Source organism: Sinohyriopsis cumingii, chromosome 15 (genome assembly GCF_028554795.1).
Source record: "Sinohyriopsis cumingii isolate HCF-2022 chromosome 15, ASM2855479v2, whole genome shotgun sequence".
NCBI classification, from domain to species: Eukaryota; Metazoa; Mollusca; class Bivalvia; order Unionida; family Unionidae; genus Sinohyriopsis; species Sinohyriopsis cumingii.
Genome location: NC_142975.1, coordinates 75665578 through 75683962, shown reverse-complemented (window position 1 = coordinate 75683962; position 18385 = coordinate 75665578). Strand labels below are relative to the sequence as shown.

The following is an 18385-nucleotide window of genomic DNA, read 5'->3' as shown; positions in this document are numbered from 1 at the left end:
ATATATATATATATATATATATATATATATATAAACTACCCAACGAAAGGAGTAGGAGTGTTATATATATGCTGGATTAAATCTTAAAGGTGCTGAATAGTTGTGTTTGTATTGGATCGTAATCAACTAGCGGGTGCTGCTTAGTCAAGCTGTGTATGCTTGATTGCAATTAAAATGGGTCTGCTCAATGGTACAGGTGTGTGTTGGATAGTATATTTTACCCTAGACATTTTTAGAACCTATACAATTTCACACCATAAACCTTTACCCATATTGACCATAATATAAGCCTAAATGTTAATTCTATTTCGAATCCTCCAACGTGGTCAATATTACTGGAAACCAGATGATGATATAGCAATATAGCTGGCTTTTTTAACTTCAAAAATGGGAAAATGTCGCCGTTCATTATATCTCAGATAAGTATTTGTCTCTTTATTAACAATAACCACAACTATAGTAGTAATACAAAAAATGAATAGTCATAAGTAAGAAAATTAATAATTAAATATAATAAAAAGTTTGATATAAATCTAAGTATGCTGCAGTGTTTTATGGGCACCTCGGCGGAAAGCTTGCTAAGCAGTACCAACTAAAGGCCAGGCTCGATATAAAAAGAGCAACCAAGCAAAAATGTAAGACGTTAAACCGTTCCAAAAGTGTAGAATTTAGTACATAAAGAAAAAAAAAATAAAACTTCTAAATTTGTCTCTAAATAAGAAATGATTTTATTACAGAAGGCATAAGGCAAGTGTAACTTTCAAATTATTTGTAAAAGTAAATACTATCAGTTTTTATTTTTATTTTTCAAATTTGTACTATCTTGACTATTCTTTTAAAAAATAAGTATATTGCATTGAGTGTATACCTGAACTAAATATTTGCACATTACATTTAGGATTAAATTCGCTTAGAAATTTCAACATTACATAATAGGTTCTGTGAAGGAAATGTCTGAGTGATGTTAAACAGTTTTGCATCAGATCAACTGTGTGCAGAAGTACATGGATTTCGATACGACCGTTGACAATGTTTAAACCTAATAGACTGGTTTTTTTGAGTAAATATTTAAATATTGTGATTTGACAAAATCCTAGTTGGATAACTCTGTGAGGTGGGTAACCATCAAGAGCTGACAGTCCTTCCGAACAATAAGTAAGTGTATTTATAGGTTGACGTTTAAACAAATGGTTCCAAGATCCATACATCATTGCATTATAATAGAACTATACGTCATTTATTTGCATTGGCTCTGTATGTTCCTGAATGATAGCATGGTGAATTTTATTTGGTTCGCAGCATTTTCAGTTGAACTGGAGGAACGTCAAGCGGATCTACTCGTGTTCTAACTTAAGTTTGGCGATACAAAAATACTTATATTAGCTGTGAATGAGGTACATTCAGACAACAACTACTTCGCATTTTTGTAATTGGCGTCATTTTCTCTAAATATTCATTTGGCTACCGAATATAATGGTGGCTACCATGTCGTTAATAGTAATAGTAAAATAAAGTTTGTTTCCAGACGGTGGAGAAAGAAAAATTCACACGTTCGGAGCCAATGAAAAATTAACAACATAAGCAAGGATTTCATGTTTATTCGAATCAATCGTAAAGTAAAGTAAATTATGTCTCCTTGAAGTTTAATGATTAAATTATTTTCTACAAGACGAAATTTGTAAGGAAATAAACGTAATAGAAAGTAGAAAACATAATTATCACACAGAATATATTACACTTTTCCCTCTATCAAAGGTGAAAATGTAAAACAAATCGAAATTAAAATGAACAGATGCAAAGTGAGACACTGACTAGGGAGTCGCTATATATATAGTAGTCCCCCTCTTATACAGAAACCCCTTCAACACCGCATAAGACGAGTGTTCTTTACAGAGGAGGTGTCATGTTTGTGACAAGTATATGTATGTAGAAAGAAAGCACTAATAATGTCAACGCATTTGATATTTCATTTAAAAGTAGCACTGATTATTAAAAGGTTCTTCTTGTCTTAAGAACTGACTTATTTCAAGTTAACATACATTATATTCTGAATGCGAGCAAGGTATTTTTGACATACACATGGCAAAACTATTAATAAACGTCGTTTCAATCTTGGTACATACACTGCATGGCATTTAATTAATTCTTTTTCCAAATACTCCCATTTACAACTGCTGCAGAATATTACGATGTTGTATACGAGTCTTTCCAACATAGATTTTCGGAAGAACTCTTCAACTGTCCCCAGTGTCATCAAGTCGAATAACTTTCACTTTTTCATCTAAAGTATTAATTCTCTGTTTATGTGATGACATGTTAAAGTTTTGTAACTATTTATTTCAAAGTTGGTAATTGTTCAGTGCTGCAGTTTAATTATGCAGACAGAACTTCAGTAAACCCACTGTAATGTCTTGTTTATAAACAAAATGATACATTTTTGGTCTATGTTCTGTACCATGTTTTGTTCAATGTTAATTTTGTTATGTGTTTAATCCACACAACCTATATCTAGCCAATGCTGGCCATGGTATGATCTTGACGATTAAGTCCGGTCATTATCATCAAAGAAAAACATTTAGCCGCTTTGTGAAGCCCAAAACTCTACCACAGCATTGTTGACTATATTTCCTATAAACGTCAGCGTCAATTATCCACTATTGACCTTAGTGGTTCATGTACTTTAGCCAACACTTCTTTCAGTAACGAAAATATTGAATCAGAGAAGGAGATATCAGTAAAGGTAATCGGATTACTTACCATACCGTAAGTATTAAATATTGTTGTGGACATATCTTAAATAATATGTGGCCACTATGGATGGGTAACTTTTACCTTTTGCACTAATATTATATTCACTGTTCGCGCTAAGGGTACTTTTGAACACGAACTCGTCGGTGCCAAGAGATTCTAGCCATATAAAGTGGGTGTCCTCTGGCCAGGGATGTCCATGAGTGGGACCACTGTATATATATATATATATATATATATATATATATATATATATATATATATATATATATATATATATATATATATATATATATATATATATATATATATATATATATATATATATATATATATATATATATATATATATATATATATATATATATATATATATATATATATATATATATATATATAATTTGCACATGTTCTTTCGTGTAAACTGATTACATTACTTGCATGTTTTATGGAAATAATTTAAGAAGTTCATTATTGTTATTTGTCTATTTTTATAATCGCTTGTCTTACAGCCATATATCTAGTATTTGATCCAACTTGAGACGTGTTTTCCCTATATTCACTAATCCTCATTTTGTTGTGTTTCAAAATGTTTCGATTTATCTTTGCTAGACTAATCTGTGTTTTCTTGAGGATTAACTCTTCTTTATCGCTGTTTCTTCTCTCCAATGTAGGTTATGCGTTGCTTTGAGTTTACTGCCAAGTTGCATCGTTGTCTGTTTAAACTGTAAGTGATTGTCTCTCAAGATGTTTTAAAAGTATTGTTTTATCCTAATTTTATCAATTTCTGATTTGCATTTCAAAATGGTCACTTTGGTTTATTTGAGACATATTTTCACTTCAGACTGAACCGTTCTGAAATTCAACTCCTAATTAGTTTCTAGTTTTCCTTTCCTGTCTGAGCTCCTTTTTTCTCTTTGTTTGATTACTCTTCATCCTGTTTCAATTTTGACTTTTCAGAGTGATAATTTTGTAACATCTGTAATATTTTAAATTTTTTTCTTCTGCTTTGTTCTCTGAAATGTTGGATTGCTGGTAAAATTTCATTTTCACACCACGATATAATTAATTGTAGCACGACAACGATTTTGCCACATTATTTTGCATGTGAAGACTTCCCTAAGGGTCAGTACATCCTTTGGACTTTTATGTGGCATATATTTCTTCCATGGCTCATTAAGGATAAAAGAAAAAAAGGAATGTATACGTTCTTTTAATATTTCGCACAAATTCTGAAATCAGAGTTGAATTGTTTATCACATTTCTCTAAAGAGATTAAAGTCTATAATACCAGGATCAATATATTTGTGTTTTTTTTTTCTTTATCGAGGTTAGATATCTTTATATTGTACAATATTTTCACAACGAAATAACACTTGAGATAAAATATACCTCCTAATTTCGAGAGGAGATCTCATAAAGTTCTCCATATTCTAACCACTTCTAGATTTCAGCTTTTGATCTTTTAGATTGTCTAGTTCAAATACATCTTTCCTACCTTTATGTTAACTATGAATGCGTAAGGGACTCTTTAATTTTTAATTTTTTGTAATAAAAGTCCTTGACATTTAGAACAGTTTTCTAAAATTACATAACGGAACAAATGGAACTACCTCCTCGATTTATTGGTTGAGGATTTAGACGTTTGAAAAGAAGATCTCGTTTAGTTATCATCATTGCAATTTTTTCATCAAGCTCTTTTATTTCCTTTTCTATAGAGTCACCCTCGGTCCATCTACTTTGCAATATGGTTGACAATTTTTAGCCTTAAAAGAAGGTCGACATTCTCATCTCGCAAAACCTTTATACGTTCTTTCTCCTGTTCAAGTAAGTCATTCTTTTCTTTGAGTTTTTCCTTGATCCCTCGCAACGCTTCTGAGAGCCTCGTGTTCTCGATTTTTATTAAAACGTTTTCATTTTGAAAATGTTCCGAAAGCGTTGTGATGTCCTTTTCTAGTCCTAATCTGACGTTTTTGATATCTGCAGTCTCCTCTTCTCGCTTTTTGTCATATGATTGAAGTTTCTCTTTCATTTTTTTAATTTCATTCACCTGAGCCTTGTAAGTCTCCGAAAGTTCAGTGAGCTTACTCTCCAAGCCACTAACTTTTGATTTTTCTTTTCCAAGTTCCTCAATTGTTATTTGAAGTTCCCTCTCTTTTATTTGACACGTTTCCACCCATTCATTTATTTTTGTTTTTAAGTTAGATTCAGCCATTTTCAGTCGTAGTTCTAGATCTATTTGTGACGCTTCTTTTTGTTTTAGAGCCTGGTTTTGTGTTCTTAAATTTTCTTTTAGTTCTGTTAGCGAGTTTTCATTTTGTTGAAGATCCTGTTCGTATTTTACTAGCTTTCCTTTTAGTTCTTTTTTGGAGTTTTCTTCTTGTTGGAGATCCTGTTCCTTTTTTCTTAGTTTCTCTTTTATTTCTTCTCTCGAGATTTCTAGTTGTTGGAGATCATTTTCTGTTTTCTGTAGCTTTCCTTCTAGTTCTTTTCGCGAGATTTTTTCTTGTTGAAGTTCCTGTTCTTTTTTTCTCATTTCTTGTATTTCAGATCGTACTTTTTGAAGCTCTATTTCGCTTTCTTGGTTTTTATTTTCCTCGAGTTTAATTTTTTCTTGTAAGTTCATGAGTTCCGTTTCCTTCTGTAGCAGACGATTTTTTGTCTCTTGAGCATTTTCAACTTCATCTTGTATTCTTTTCTCTGCGGCATACTTTGCCTTTCCAAGTCCTAAGGAAAAGATAATCATATGGTTAGAAACAACAATTCTTTTACGAAGTACTCTACAATATTGGAGTCGTTTATTTCCATTCAGTTAATACGTCATTATAGTGTTTGTGCCGATTTCCTTCGTGTGGCCTTATCGAAAAAATAAGTTCGTTTCTAATTTGAATGAAATTTTTGAGTTGCTAGCATTCGCTTTTAGAGTAGTATTTCAAAACATCTTTTCTAAATAATTATACTGCCAAAGCTCACTTTTAACCATTCGCAGAAAATGATATTTGTAACCTCTGTAGAGGCAATATAAATTTGATTTTGAAATCGAATCCGCAATTTGCAGCCTTTATTCGAGATAAAATCACACTAATCTTCCTATATATTTTTCCACGCATTCCTCCATCTTTCTACATATCCTTCTATCAATCAATCATCCTAAACGTGACGGACATAAAATGCTGATTACAAAACGTTAATATATCTCGTTTTAAGCAAACGACAAAACTGCTTGAATTTTAAGATGATACAAATGAAGGCCTAGAAACAAATAATGAAATTGGTATCATCATCTAATCATTGGCGTTAAGATCGTTTTCATGTTTCTACGGCAAGACTTGTTTCAAAATTTCATTTTCCATCCTTTTTATTTATCTCAGTGGCTCTTACCTCCAGTTCCTTGATTCTCTTTTGTAATTTACTGGTTTGTCTGTCATCATCCTGGCTTTGAACATTGCCATTATCACCTGGTTGTGTACCTGAAAGAACAACGAAACTACCAATATCGTAACGGAATAAAATGATCTCCAACTTAAAGTATAGGAATAAAAAAATTAATATTCTGTTTTTATCCCACTTCAGATAATATCTTTGACTCTTTTTTAACGAAAAAGTAACAATATGGAATAAAATGTTCCTTTTAAATCTAAGTAAATCAAAGCCACGGCTATTGATTCATTAACTAAGTTATTTTTGCAATATAAAGCACATTTTATGTTTTATCGAATGTAAGAACTAACATCGCAGTATAATATATGCTTTGTCGACTTATATGAGGATGAAAATTACGTTTTTTAAAAGTCCTTTAAAACTTGCGGCACGTGGGCCTCATTATAATATTAACTAGATCAATCTAGTACCACCAGTTACATTTGGAATAAAATAGTACCACCAGTTACATTTGGAATAAAATAGTATAATGATAATTAAAATCATCCATAACAGAAGCGGCTTAAAGCTATAATACAAGAGCTTGAACGATTTCGTCAACGGGATATAGAAGACTATGTCTTTATTTTACAGGAAATCCTAAGACAGATTTCCACGGTTGTACACAATCATGCCCATTCCACTAAACAACAGTGCAGCAATATATAAATATTTATTTTCTTCCAATATACATTTTTAATGTATGACCAAAGAAAGAACCATTATGCAGTTTGGAATCACTAAATCTGGCAAACTTGATGCGTAAAACAGATTTGAACTGCAGAAACACGTGTGCTACAGTAACTAGTATGTACCTCTACAGCCAATAACAATGTATCGTCACACACAATCTTGAATGCATTGTAAGGCTAGCCGAATGTAAAAACAAGACAGTCCAGATGTAATCTGTGTAACTGCTATCCTTTGTTCGTGTAAGTACTTTTTTGGGACAACTAGAGAAGTTTTGTGTATATATACTTTATGATTAACACATTTATCATCTGCCGTTTAAAAAAATTTACAAGAGCTACTATGTTTAGCTTGTCCATTTATCTCATGCTTCGGTTTTCGATGAGTTCCAGAGGAAACAAATTGGGAATGCAAACTAAAAGTGTCCATATTAAAGACATTTGAAACGGCGCGTGGGATAACGAAGTTTCCAATATCGCTTAGCCTCACATTAAGGGGACAATGAAATGTATATACAAAGATGCTCACACAAACACGCACACGTATAGAAAGAAAGAAAGAAAGAAAGAAAGAAAGAAAGAAAGAAAGAAAGAAAGAAAGAAAGAAGGAAGGAAGGAAGAAAGAAAGAAAAAAGAAAGAAAGAAAGAAAGAAGGAAAGAAAGAAAGAAAGGCAAACAAACCAAGATATAGAGTAAAAGAGGGACGAAACAATATTGAAAAATGGTGTGAAGCAAGAGTGAGAATCTATCAAAGACCTTTCAAGATCAACTGATTTATTTTTACACAAATAATACTTACAAACACAAAGGCATAAATAAAATATACGTTTGCATACCGTTATGTTAACTGAACAAACATCAAAGAATCTAATGCTAATATATCCTAGCAATGTCCAGAACTGTGTTCTTTGGACCTTGTACATTTAGGAAAATCATGCATTTCAATTTGGGATGAACATTTTTTTTGTTTGCGTCTAACTTGCCCACGGGTCACTTGTTTAACTGATTGAAAGAAAGGAAACCTACAGTGTACGGCAGTGATGCCAATGAAAGACTAGACAGACTTTTTCCGAGGATAAAATTTTGTATATAGATATAATACAAAGAGTGAAGACACAGAGCTTCTAAAATTAAGAACAAGATGACATATATGTCAGAGTTACCCTTTAATATCACCTGAGTTAAATAACAGCTTTGTAGTGACAAAAAAGAGTTAAGTTTCAAAAATGTAAACTCTAATGAAGATTATCTAAATTTGTTTATTGTTAAAGTATGAAAAGGGAATTAGAGACTCTAGAAACGTTAAGTACTTTTTCATATAACTCAGTCTCTGTCTGTCTGTCTGTCTGTCAGTCTGTCTGTCTCGCACACACACACACACACACACACACACACACACACACACACAAACAAACAAACAAACAAACACCAACACACAAACAATAACAAATTAATGTTCTGGCCAAATATGGCTTATCAGTCGTCAGTGAAAGAACGGTACAATGATTTTTCTTATACTTTGTCTTTTTCACTCGATTTGAAACACATTTCACATCAAAAGAATAAAAGTGCTATAGTTTTGCGGTATAAGAATGTTTAGAATGACAAATTGATTCTTGATTTTATATTTTATTTACTTTTAGGGATACAAGTTTGACACCATAGGTTAATGTATGAACTTCTGAGAGAGTTGTGGGTGTAAGGTGAAGTTGTTTACAATTGCAACATGCACAATGGGGGGAAATCGTAGTATACTATGTTATTCTGATGTACTCTCTATAACCCATATTAAACGCATCAAACATACACTAAATTAAAGGTAACCAAAGGTTCTTTGAACGATACCTAATATACACAAGCTCTTTTTATAACTAGTATAACCCGTGAGGAAACCGGGCTAAATTCCTTTTCTTTACAATTCTAATCCTATGCAAAATACGAAACTGTAGAGCGCTACCTTAAAACAAATAGGAAAAATTATACTATTCTTTTTCTTATTTTCATATCATTATATGTGATGTTCTGAACACTATGTTACATTAACCGTGATTTTATGCACGAAATAAGCTAATTATGCTTATTGTGCTCTTCCTTACAAAATACTCCTTGAGGCAGCATTGTGTGTGTAATGACCTTAAGTATTGAGAAATTATAAATCTTTCGGATACAGTAGTGAAGTCAACTGAAATTTAAAACTTTTTACATTAAGTGAAAGAAATATATAATGCAAATGTTTCTTTTCATTGGTATGTATTGACATTAATAAATAAATGTAGACAAAGCCAAATTCACTTTCTATATTAAACATTTGACCTCCATGATATTCATATGTAACATCGCTTTTCAAACTGTAAAATTTCTCGGTGACATATGAGAGACAAATACTGCAGATTTCATGTTCCTGTCCTTCAGCATACCATTTATTGCCATGTGGACAAAATGTGCTGTGCATTTTTTCATCATAAGAATTGGGTGCTGGGCTTACAAAGAACTCTGACACTAATGAATACTGTTCCTTGGGGGAAATACAGAAGAATTATTCAGAAAGGACTGTTTTGATGCTTGCGGCTTAAATGTTTCAGCCATACAACCAAAAATAAATCATATAATAATAATACTTAGGTTTTCGTTATGAGGCGCTCTACAAATATTAGAATCTTCAGAGAGAGTGGAGAATATAAGGTGACGTTATTTACATTTGCAACATGCACGATGGAGGGAATGTTGTTATACCTGTACGTTACTCTCACATTAAATGGCTAAAATTTCTTTGGATGTTGTGCTTGTGGAAATTGTATATGATCTAAGCACACAACTAACTAAAATGACTGCTCCCTTGTGCTCCAAAAATCAGCTCGAATTAATCCAACGTACCCTATTTTTAGCAGTTATTAAAATATGGAAAATACATTTTGCCATGCTAGACGACACCATATTCTGAAAGTGCAATGAATGAATTACCAAATAAATAACATGTAAAAAGAAAATGATTGGCTCAATTTTTAAAATTTTCCTCTGAAATCCAGGAAATAAAAATGACCATGCGGAGCTAGCAGATATTTAAGAGATGCGCTTCTGAATTAAGGCCAAGCTGTACACTCTTTAACCATAATAGAGCTATCAATCAGACACTAAAATAAGGGGAATAAAATGTTCTTTGAACAAAACCTAAGATATAAAAGGTTTTCTTTTAAATACCCAGTATAACCAGTCAGAAAACACTGGAACATTTTTTATCTTTAAAATAATGCAAACCACGAAACTTTAGAGCGCCTCCTAAATGTGAAAAGCGACCAAATGCCCTGCGCCGCCTGTGTGTTTCTCATCAGCTACAGGTCCGAGTGTATCCACACATGCAGCTTTGCCGTTCGTCCATCGCCGCAGGATTTGAAGGAATCAAGTGGGGTAGGGGAGTAGTGTGTCATCACTTGAGCGTGAGTTGGATTTAAAAAGTGAGAAAATGGCGCCGAGTCAACTTCACTCTCTCATCAAGTCCTGTGTCAGTGGTACGACTGTGTTAAGACGTATGGAGACAGGTCAGGATTCAAAAGAGGGTTATCAGTTCCGGCTACATGTAAGCTGATACCCTGCGCTATTCAAACAGTTCTTGACATCTCCCTTCACGGTTGGGTGATGAACATATATGCACGGTCGTCTGACCCAAGAAGGGGTTTAATAGAGTCAGTGATGTGTAGCAGTCATATCTTCTACTATTACTTTCTGTTATTTACGGTTCCGGGTTATGTCTGACCTGACAACATTGGTCCAACTGCTTGGTGTGATATATTAGGTTTTAAAAACTTCAATAATGCTTACGAATTTTAGCACTGTTATTTCGGACAATTAGTTGTGTTAAGTATATTTAATTTAATTGTTTGTTTGTTCGTTTAAAAATAAAACCTTTTGATATTGTAATATAAAGTTGCGTGTTGGACTTGATCTTGTTCAAAACTGAGTTTATTTCTGCTTGACCTGATTGACTTTTTTATTTTTATTTATTTCATTTTATGTGCACAACTAATATGAGTTTAATATTAGGAATATTATTTAGGTAAACAAGAAGGAACTAATATACTTATTTGGGTCGGGTTTTCAAATTTCCTCAGTGAATTTTACAGCTTATTGTTTTGTAAGTTAACAAGACTCATTAGATCCTTCTACAAGGTTATTTTCCATTAGGTAATGGTTTTTTTAGAAAATGCAGTTGTGACCTGAGGTCAATTAGATAACTATATAATCTTGTAATTTTGAGGTCATTCGTGCTTTAACGACTAGCATAAGTTGTATTATGTTGTGACCATTTTGTTATGAATTTTCTTTTCTTCAAATTACTGAATTTAAGTAACTATTTTCTCTGAAAACACAAATGTGCTCTGATAAAATTCTTGGGTAAGGACATACACTGGAAATATATTACTGTGATTCAACAAATGACTGCTGACAACTCAACACTTTATAAGCTATAACATCCACGTCATCGCCTTCAGTTTTGGATTTATTCGGAACTTTTACTTTATTTTATTCAGGACTTTAAATTACCAGGACTTGTGTCTGTAATTCTTGAAACATTTTGGAATTTAGTTTGTAATACCGTAATTTGTTTCTTCTCATTCTCACTTTCACAGATTTTATAATGTTAAGAGTGAGATTAATAAGAATTTGGGTATTACTTTCTTTCAGTTGGTATTAGCGAAACTAGTGACACGCATAAAAAAATTAGCTACACGAAAAATAATTTGCGTCAGGACAACGGAATTAAATAATAAAGAAAACTAAATACCTACACAATTATAACTAAGAAGCAAGGGGCACAAGAAACTATATCTACCCATCCATTTTTTTAATGACAGAGTTTGAGTTTCCAATTTTCAATAACAAAGAAACAAAACAAAATAAAACAGTATAATTGTTACAGAAATACTAATACGTATGCATATATGTTTTTTCTGTATACACAGGAATATAATTTCATCGAAGAATAAAAATACTTGCTACATTAAAAGATATTTGTACATTAAAAAGCGTATCTTACCGCGGGGTTTTTTCTTTTTGTTCTCCAGACTCTCCCTGACTTTTGCAGCAATGTGTTGGAATTCACACTTATCCAACACGTCCAGGAATATATTAAATTTTAATTCGTTAAGTTTTAATACATTTCCCAAGTAAGATTCTACTTTGTCATTCATTGTCTTCGGTCTGCCTTTTAATTCCAGCCAGTATTCAGCTGTCATAAGCCCATTTTGAATTAGTTGTGCTGATAACTCGTTCATAGATAGTTCAGTCTTAAGCAAATCCCAGTTGTCTTGAATTACAGTTTTTAGTCTTTTTGACCAAGGCGTATCCCCCATATTGAAAAGTACATTAAACTTCGTTTGAAAATGTGTTTTCTTTTAAACACGGTCTGATTTATTCGGCACTGTTGCAAAGGTGTACTTGGAAATGAATATGCATGAAGCATTCGTATGAAGACTTACTTACATGAGCTTGTCCTTATCTATTGAACATTACCGTTCATACTCACTGACTCTTTTAATATACCTGTAATATATCATTTTACTAGATAACACAGAACTGTGCAAAAATGTACATGTTGGCTCTTTAAAGAGATAACTAACACCTGAACTAGACATGTAGGATCCACATATACAGGTATAGACAACATATGGAGTGACGAAACTAGTTTATGTGTGACAAATGCTTGTCATGGTGACAGTTGCCATCGTATAGATTTAATTCCTGTGTCGTGTAATCTATTAAAAGCCCTACTCTCAAGCAAATGTATATAGTTTCATGTCGTGAGAAGGTGAATTTATAATGTCGACTAGTATCTGTATTAGCAGGATATTCACACCCACCTGGAATTCTAACCTGCGACATACCTTAGCATCTATTGAGATATTCAACGTATGATTATATACATGCAGCCACATATAGTTGTGGCACTTTAAAAGGTGAATCAGTTTAAAGGACAGAAATAGGCCTCGACAATAAGATTAAGAATATACTGTTGAAATCAATTAATTTCTGATCTATGATAAATAAAAACATAAGTGTAGCTTATCTTCAGTAGGGCATGTATTATTAGAGTACAGTTCATTCTAGTTTCTTACCGCTTGGAAACTATTAATCTCTCCCATTATCGAGCATGTATGCAGTTGAAGTCATGCAGAAGGGAATTCATAAGAGCTATAAGATAGTCAGTATATATTAAAGTATATATTTTTTTAATTTGTTTATTTGGATAGATAGTCTGACAGATCGATGGGTCAAATTTTATTTATTTAGATAGATGGTCTTATAGATGGATGAATCAAATTTTATTTAATGACATAGACGGATATTTTAAGATTGAATTTTTTTAGGAATATTTACACAATGCAATTTGTATTGTTGTAACTCAAATTTATATAAATATAATAAAGCTTATAATTGCTGTTTACGTACCACAATACCTTCACATTGCACAAATATATGTTAGCAAATTCCTCAATACTTGAGTCAGTAATATACAAATAGATGTTAGGTTGGTCAGGAACCCTGAAGTTAGACATTAGACGGCCAATCCCTTCTTTGGAAACGAAATGCATTACCAAACAAATTTGGTAAATTTTTGCGACTACGACAAATGTGTACATTGCATTTCCTCATCAAGGCCCCGTTTTGCAAAGTGGGGATTTAAAACTTGTTATCGACAAGCAGTCTTGACTCATTAAACTATCCAAAAGGCCAATGAGAGTATGCTACCGAATTTTTTGAGGGGGAGGGGGACCCCAAATATTGGACGCCGACAAATTTATCTGAAATAAAAAAGTAGCCAAAGGAAGTACACACATCCTAAGCGAACCCCAGGTACTTTAGAATTAAACCCTTTTTAGGTTCTGAGGTGCACCTGGTTTAGTTTTATTTTTTAACTTTACAATTACCCACTTAACGATATCTCGTCTTTTTACATTGCATCGCGGATTCCCCCCTACTATAATAACATCTGTCGCAGACGCTGACAATATGTCTATCGCGGTTTTTGGACTAGAACTCATGAGGTAGTTTCCACTGGTCGATCGATAGTTTGTCTGTACGCCTTTACCAGATCGCCCACTGTCTCAGTTAAAAGAATATGATAAAATAATTTATATGAGCATACGTACTTGCTCAACAGATCGACAGACATTAAACATACATACGCATTTAGATCGCATAATTTATTTATCAAGTATTTATATTTAATGTAACAGATACATTTCTCTAAAGAGTGTACAATAATCGATATTTCACCTTGTAAATCTCAGAGTTATTAATAGACCATAGGTATTTAGCGCAATCAACCACATGTGGGAAACCCGGCATGTTATTAATAGCAGATATGTATTTTTAGCGCAATCAGACATGTGACAAGGGCAATGTCTAAATTTTGAGTCAAATTGCGATTATGGCAAATCATTATAGTTGGAGGAAAAATACGTTACGTTACTGTATATAATGAATTTTTTTATTTTGATAAAACAATTTGATGTAGCGTAATTAGTTACAAAATTTGCAAGCTGTACTGAATTCGGATGAGTATGAAAATATTTACCAGCAGCTGTTATTGATTTAAATTATATTATTTCACCTATATAGAGATTTTTTGATTTAATTGGCCTCAGTGTATGTTTGTTTTGCCAGACTATGGCGTTTGGTATTCCCGCTTGATGTGTTTGCTTGTAAATTTTCCAGTCTATAATCTGCTCTACTTGATTTGATGTGATCGGTAACAAGACCATCATCTATCGCCCCATTCAAGCACTCATAAACAAATATATGTGAGTAATAATTTTTGTTTTGGAATGCAAAGAGCAGTCATGAGGTAGCCCATATTACGATATTTTCAAGAGGTTTTTGAGACGATTGTTTCTGATGATACCAGTTCTGCTCGCTTCGTAATTAACGGATATCGATGTTTCTTAAATTCATCAACATATATCTCTTTCTCAATTGTTCCATTAATATAATTTTTTCTTCATCTAATATAACATTATTTTCAGCAGAGGAATACTTCTTGAGATAATCTTGGGCGTCTTTTACTTTTATATCATCAGAAGCATTTTGTTTCTAGTAAGATCGCTATAGCGTACTATATTTTCGTCCGCCACAAGACACACATAATTCGCTCTTTCTCTCAACGCCCACCCCACACCTCAGACATGGTTGTGGTCCAGTACTGCCACAGCGAACACTGGCCATGTGATATCTACAGTATTCTTCGCGACAATTTTTTCCTCAAGGACTTACTGATCCGATCATGAGCCAACTTTAACTATTGACTGATGCATGTTATATTATAGGATAATGTTCAATTGAAGATAATACTTTTCCTAATTATGTATATAACTAATTTTACTGTTGCAAAACAAGTGCAAGAACAGTATTTGAGTCTAACCGGGATAAAACAATATTCTCCATGGTCGAACATTGCACAAGAAAATTACGAAATGAGATAAAATCGTTATTAACCACGAGTGAAATTAAGAGATTGTCCGCAATAGAAACGAAAGAAGAGTAGAAATTAGATTTTCGAACGAGAACAAGAAAGATTTCCGGAAATTGAACCACAACACACTACTGGATTTGATATAGATAGATTAACCATAGATAAGAAACAACCAACGCTTGAGCTGCAATTACACGAATTTATCAAAATGACCAAAATGAATTTGCGCAAGATGGTGCTTTTCGTGGTTTTTCAACGTTTAAAATTGATGGTGATGGTATTTTAATTGATTCCACAATGAATGACAAACGCGCGCTTACTATTATTAACAATCTTGTTGATGATGGCAAGTATATATTCAGAATAAAATTTATTGTCGATCATATCAGCAACGATGGCCCGACTTGGATTAGTTGTGATACACTCGACCTTGTGGAGGTATCACGTCAACATAACAATATCCTCACAAGAAATAAAAATTCTAAATCAGGTCTTTTCACAGGAATCGACAAACTATACTATAATAACACATATTCAGTGACCGCTGATGTTTACGCAATTTATTGTTTAAATGAACCAGACATGGATGCTCTTCCTTCAATGAAAATAGGCGCGCTAAATTGTGTTGCTCAACATATAATGGGGCATTTTGTAAACTCCAAACATGGAATGCAGTTACAGAATCAATAACAGAAAATAGCACCATGGGAAACTAACTTATCAACGGAGGACATATAGATGATGTGGTTATTTTAGATAAAACTATTGAAGTTTCCGATAATTATAAAAACAATCACAAACGATGTTTTGAACAATTCTGGTAAATACTGTAGTGAGGGTCCTCCAATAATTTTATATGATCATTATTAACATGCGTGGGCCGACTCAGTGACACAATTTCCAAGAGAAAGAATAATACGATTTTACCACGATGACATCTAAGAAATTATCTACAACATACGTATGCATGACCCTGTATCAGTCGGAGATGACTCAGAGTCGGATGAATCAACACTTATTAGTTTATGTTACCATCTGAAATGAATCACTCCAACAAAATATGAAACATATTTTAGTAAAATATAGCACAGACAACGATGAACTACTCAAAAACTGTTTTACGGCGTCGTACATTGCTGTGCGTATAACCGAACAAAAACAATCATGGCGACCAACTCCAAAAGACTTTCTCGATGATGTATCACAATCTTTATCGATATGGTTATGGCGGTATTTGGAACGCAAGATATAATTACTCCAATATGATATATGTCCACAATGTCGCTGCTTATTCTGCTGCTTTTCTTGAACTTGGTGAATGTCAGCGTTATCTTGAACGATTCGGTCATCCTACACACAAAATTAATAGAGCTGCAATAAATAGGCCACAACCAAAATATTGATCTTACTGGATTGACCGAGATTGAATCATTTGACTTTTCGTCGAGTATTCATCCGGTTATATCAATTTGGTTCGGCCGTCATTTTAATAAACCAGATACCAATGTCAATCTCAACAACTGCTGAGCAAAAAATCAGTGTGATTAGGCTCCAATATTGTTATTATGATAAATGTTAAACACTAATATTTTAAAGTCGTTGACTGTAACTTCTGAGAGAATTTCATACAAACAATAAAAACAAGTTTGGTTACAACAAGAGAAACAAGATATTTGCATAACAATTATTGGCAAATTCACTCAGGGTTCATCACATCGTTGTACAAGGTTAATCATGAATCCACCAGAATTAGATTTTGTCATCGAGGACACAGCAGCAAAAGGTGTATTGGTGTCACGGAGAAATGCAACAACACTAGATGGAACAATTATAGGTACGCTTATTAGCTACTGCGATGGCAATTCTCCTCAGTTTATTCATTTGAGATCATCTATGCTGGCATGCTCGTCAATAAATTTATTATGGATAATCAACAGATTTCCCAATGAAACTGTTAGAGTCGCCAGGGATATTTTCTATAGTAGTCGTTGTAAAATGAATCGTATTATCCCATTTATAGCAGAAGACATCGCAGGTGTTAATCTGGGGTCGTGGCGAATAAAATAAGAACAAATACATAAATATTCTGAATCGATTTGTGGTAAATCACACGATATCTACGACATCAACGATAGTTTATTACAGACGTTATCGGCATCGTCAGTAAAGGATCCAATCACGAGACACAGCACGGTCTATCTGAATGGTCCAGGTGTATCTGGTAAAACAACACGTGCGATATAATTATTAAAAAGCTGTGACATGATTGTGTTGACACCAAATCGCCGGCTTGTCAGCGAGATTAGACAACGTGGTGTTAGCGGGTTCACGTATCAATCATAGTTTCTTTCAATGTCGTGGTGATGCAAGGACACCCGAACGAATGGGTGAGAAATGCGTTCAGAGAATAATTATCTCTATGAGATTTGTACAGTATTCAAATGTTTTAGAAATGTATCTTGATTGGTCATTAACATAATCTACTGCAATTATCATGTGTGGCGATCATGCACAGCCGCCGCCGTTTACAGGTGAATGACCACACGAATGGTTGATCAACTAAGTTAGCCGCTATGAAGAAGTTTTATACGACCATCGATCACAGGATGAACACCTACGACACCTGAAATCGTTAATCAGATTACAACCTAACAAAGTACCGTAATTTCAGATACTCCAATGTCAGATTTCTGGAACATATGGAGATCTAATAATCTAATAGTTGTATCGAGGAAAACTGTTTGTGATTCACTTCAGCGTAAATTATTTGAGCTTCAGAAGGAAACATTTCCTGATCAGCTAGTTCCATTATGTTTTTTGCAATTGCTTCAACATGTTTCATGTTAATTCCACTACATGAGGATGTATTTCAACCCATTCACGAGATCTGTCCTAAACTTGTAGTAATCTTGGGCATATTGATGTCCAAAGACTCGCTGTGCAAGTGATTGATTTAATCGTTCAACGATTGCCTGATCACAATGTATTGACGTCCGCGATATGTCGTTGTTGTAGATCTGGATTTTTATACGCGACATCATTGACATGGCACGCTTGATAA

General features: G+C 33.4%; 2 protein-coding genes across 2 annotated transcripts; both read right to left on the bottom strand.

Moving 5' to 3' along the window:
• Positions 1 to 3166: 3166 nt before the first annotated feature.
• On the bottom strand, positions 3167 to 5494 carry LOC149782095 (uncharacterized). The gene has a single exon (XM_089935065.1). It carries the CDS (start codon positions 5492 to 5494, stop codon positions 4484 to 4486), a length of 1011 nt encoding a protein of 336 aa, XP_089791191.1. The 3' UTR covers positions 3167 to 4483.
• A 596-nt stretch (positions 5495 to 6090) lies between these two features.
• Positions 6091 to 12307, bottom strand: LOC149782094 (uncharacterized). Its single transcript, XM_089935063.1, has 2 exons — positions 11890 to 12307; positions 6091 to 6218 (listed from the first exon to the last, which is right to left on the bottom strand). The coding sequence occupies exons 1-2, from the start codon at positions 12203 to 12205 to the stop codon at positions 6091 to 6093; spliced, it is 444 nt and encodes a 147-aa protein (XP_089791189.1). The 5' UTR covers positions 12206 to 12307.
• Positions 12308 to 18385: the final 6078 nt, after the last annotated feature.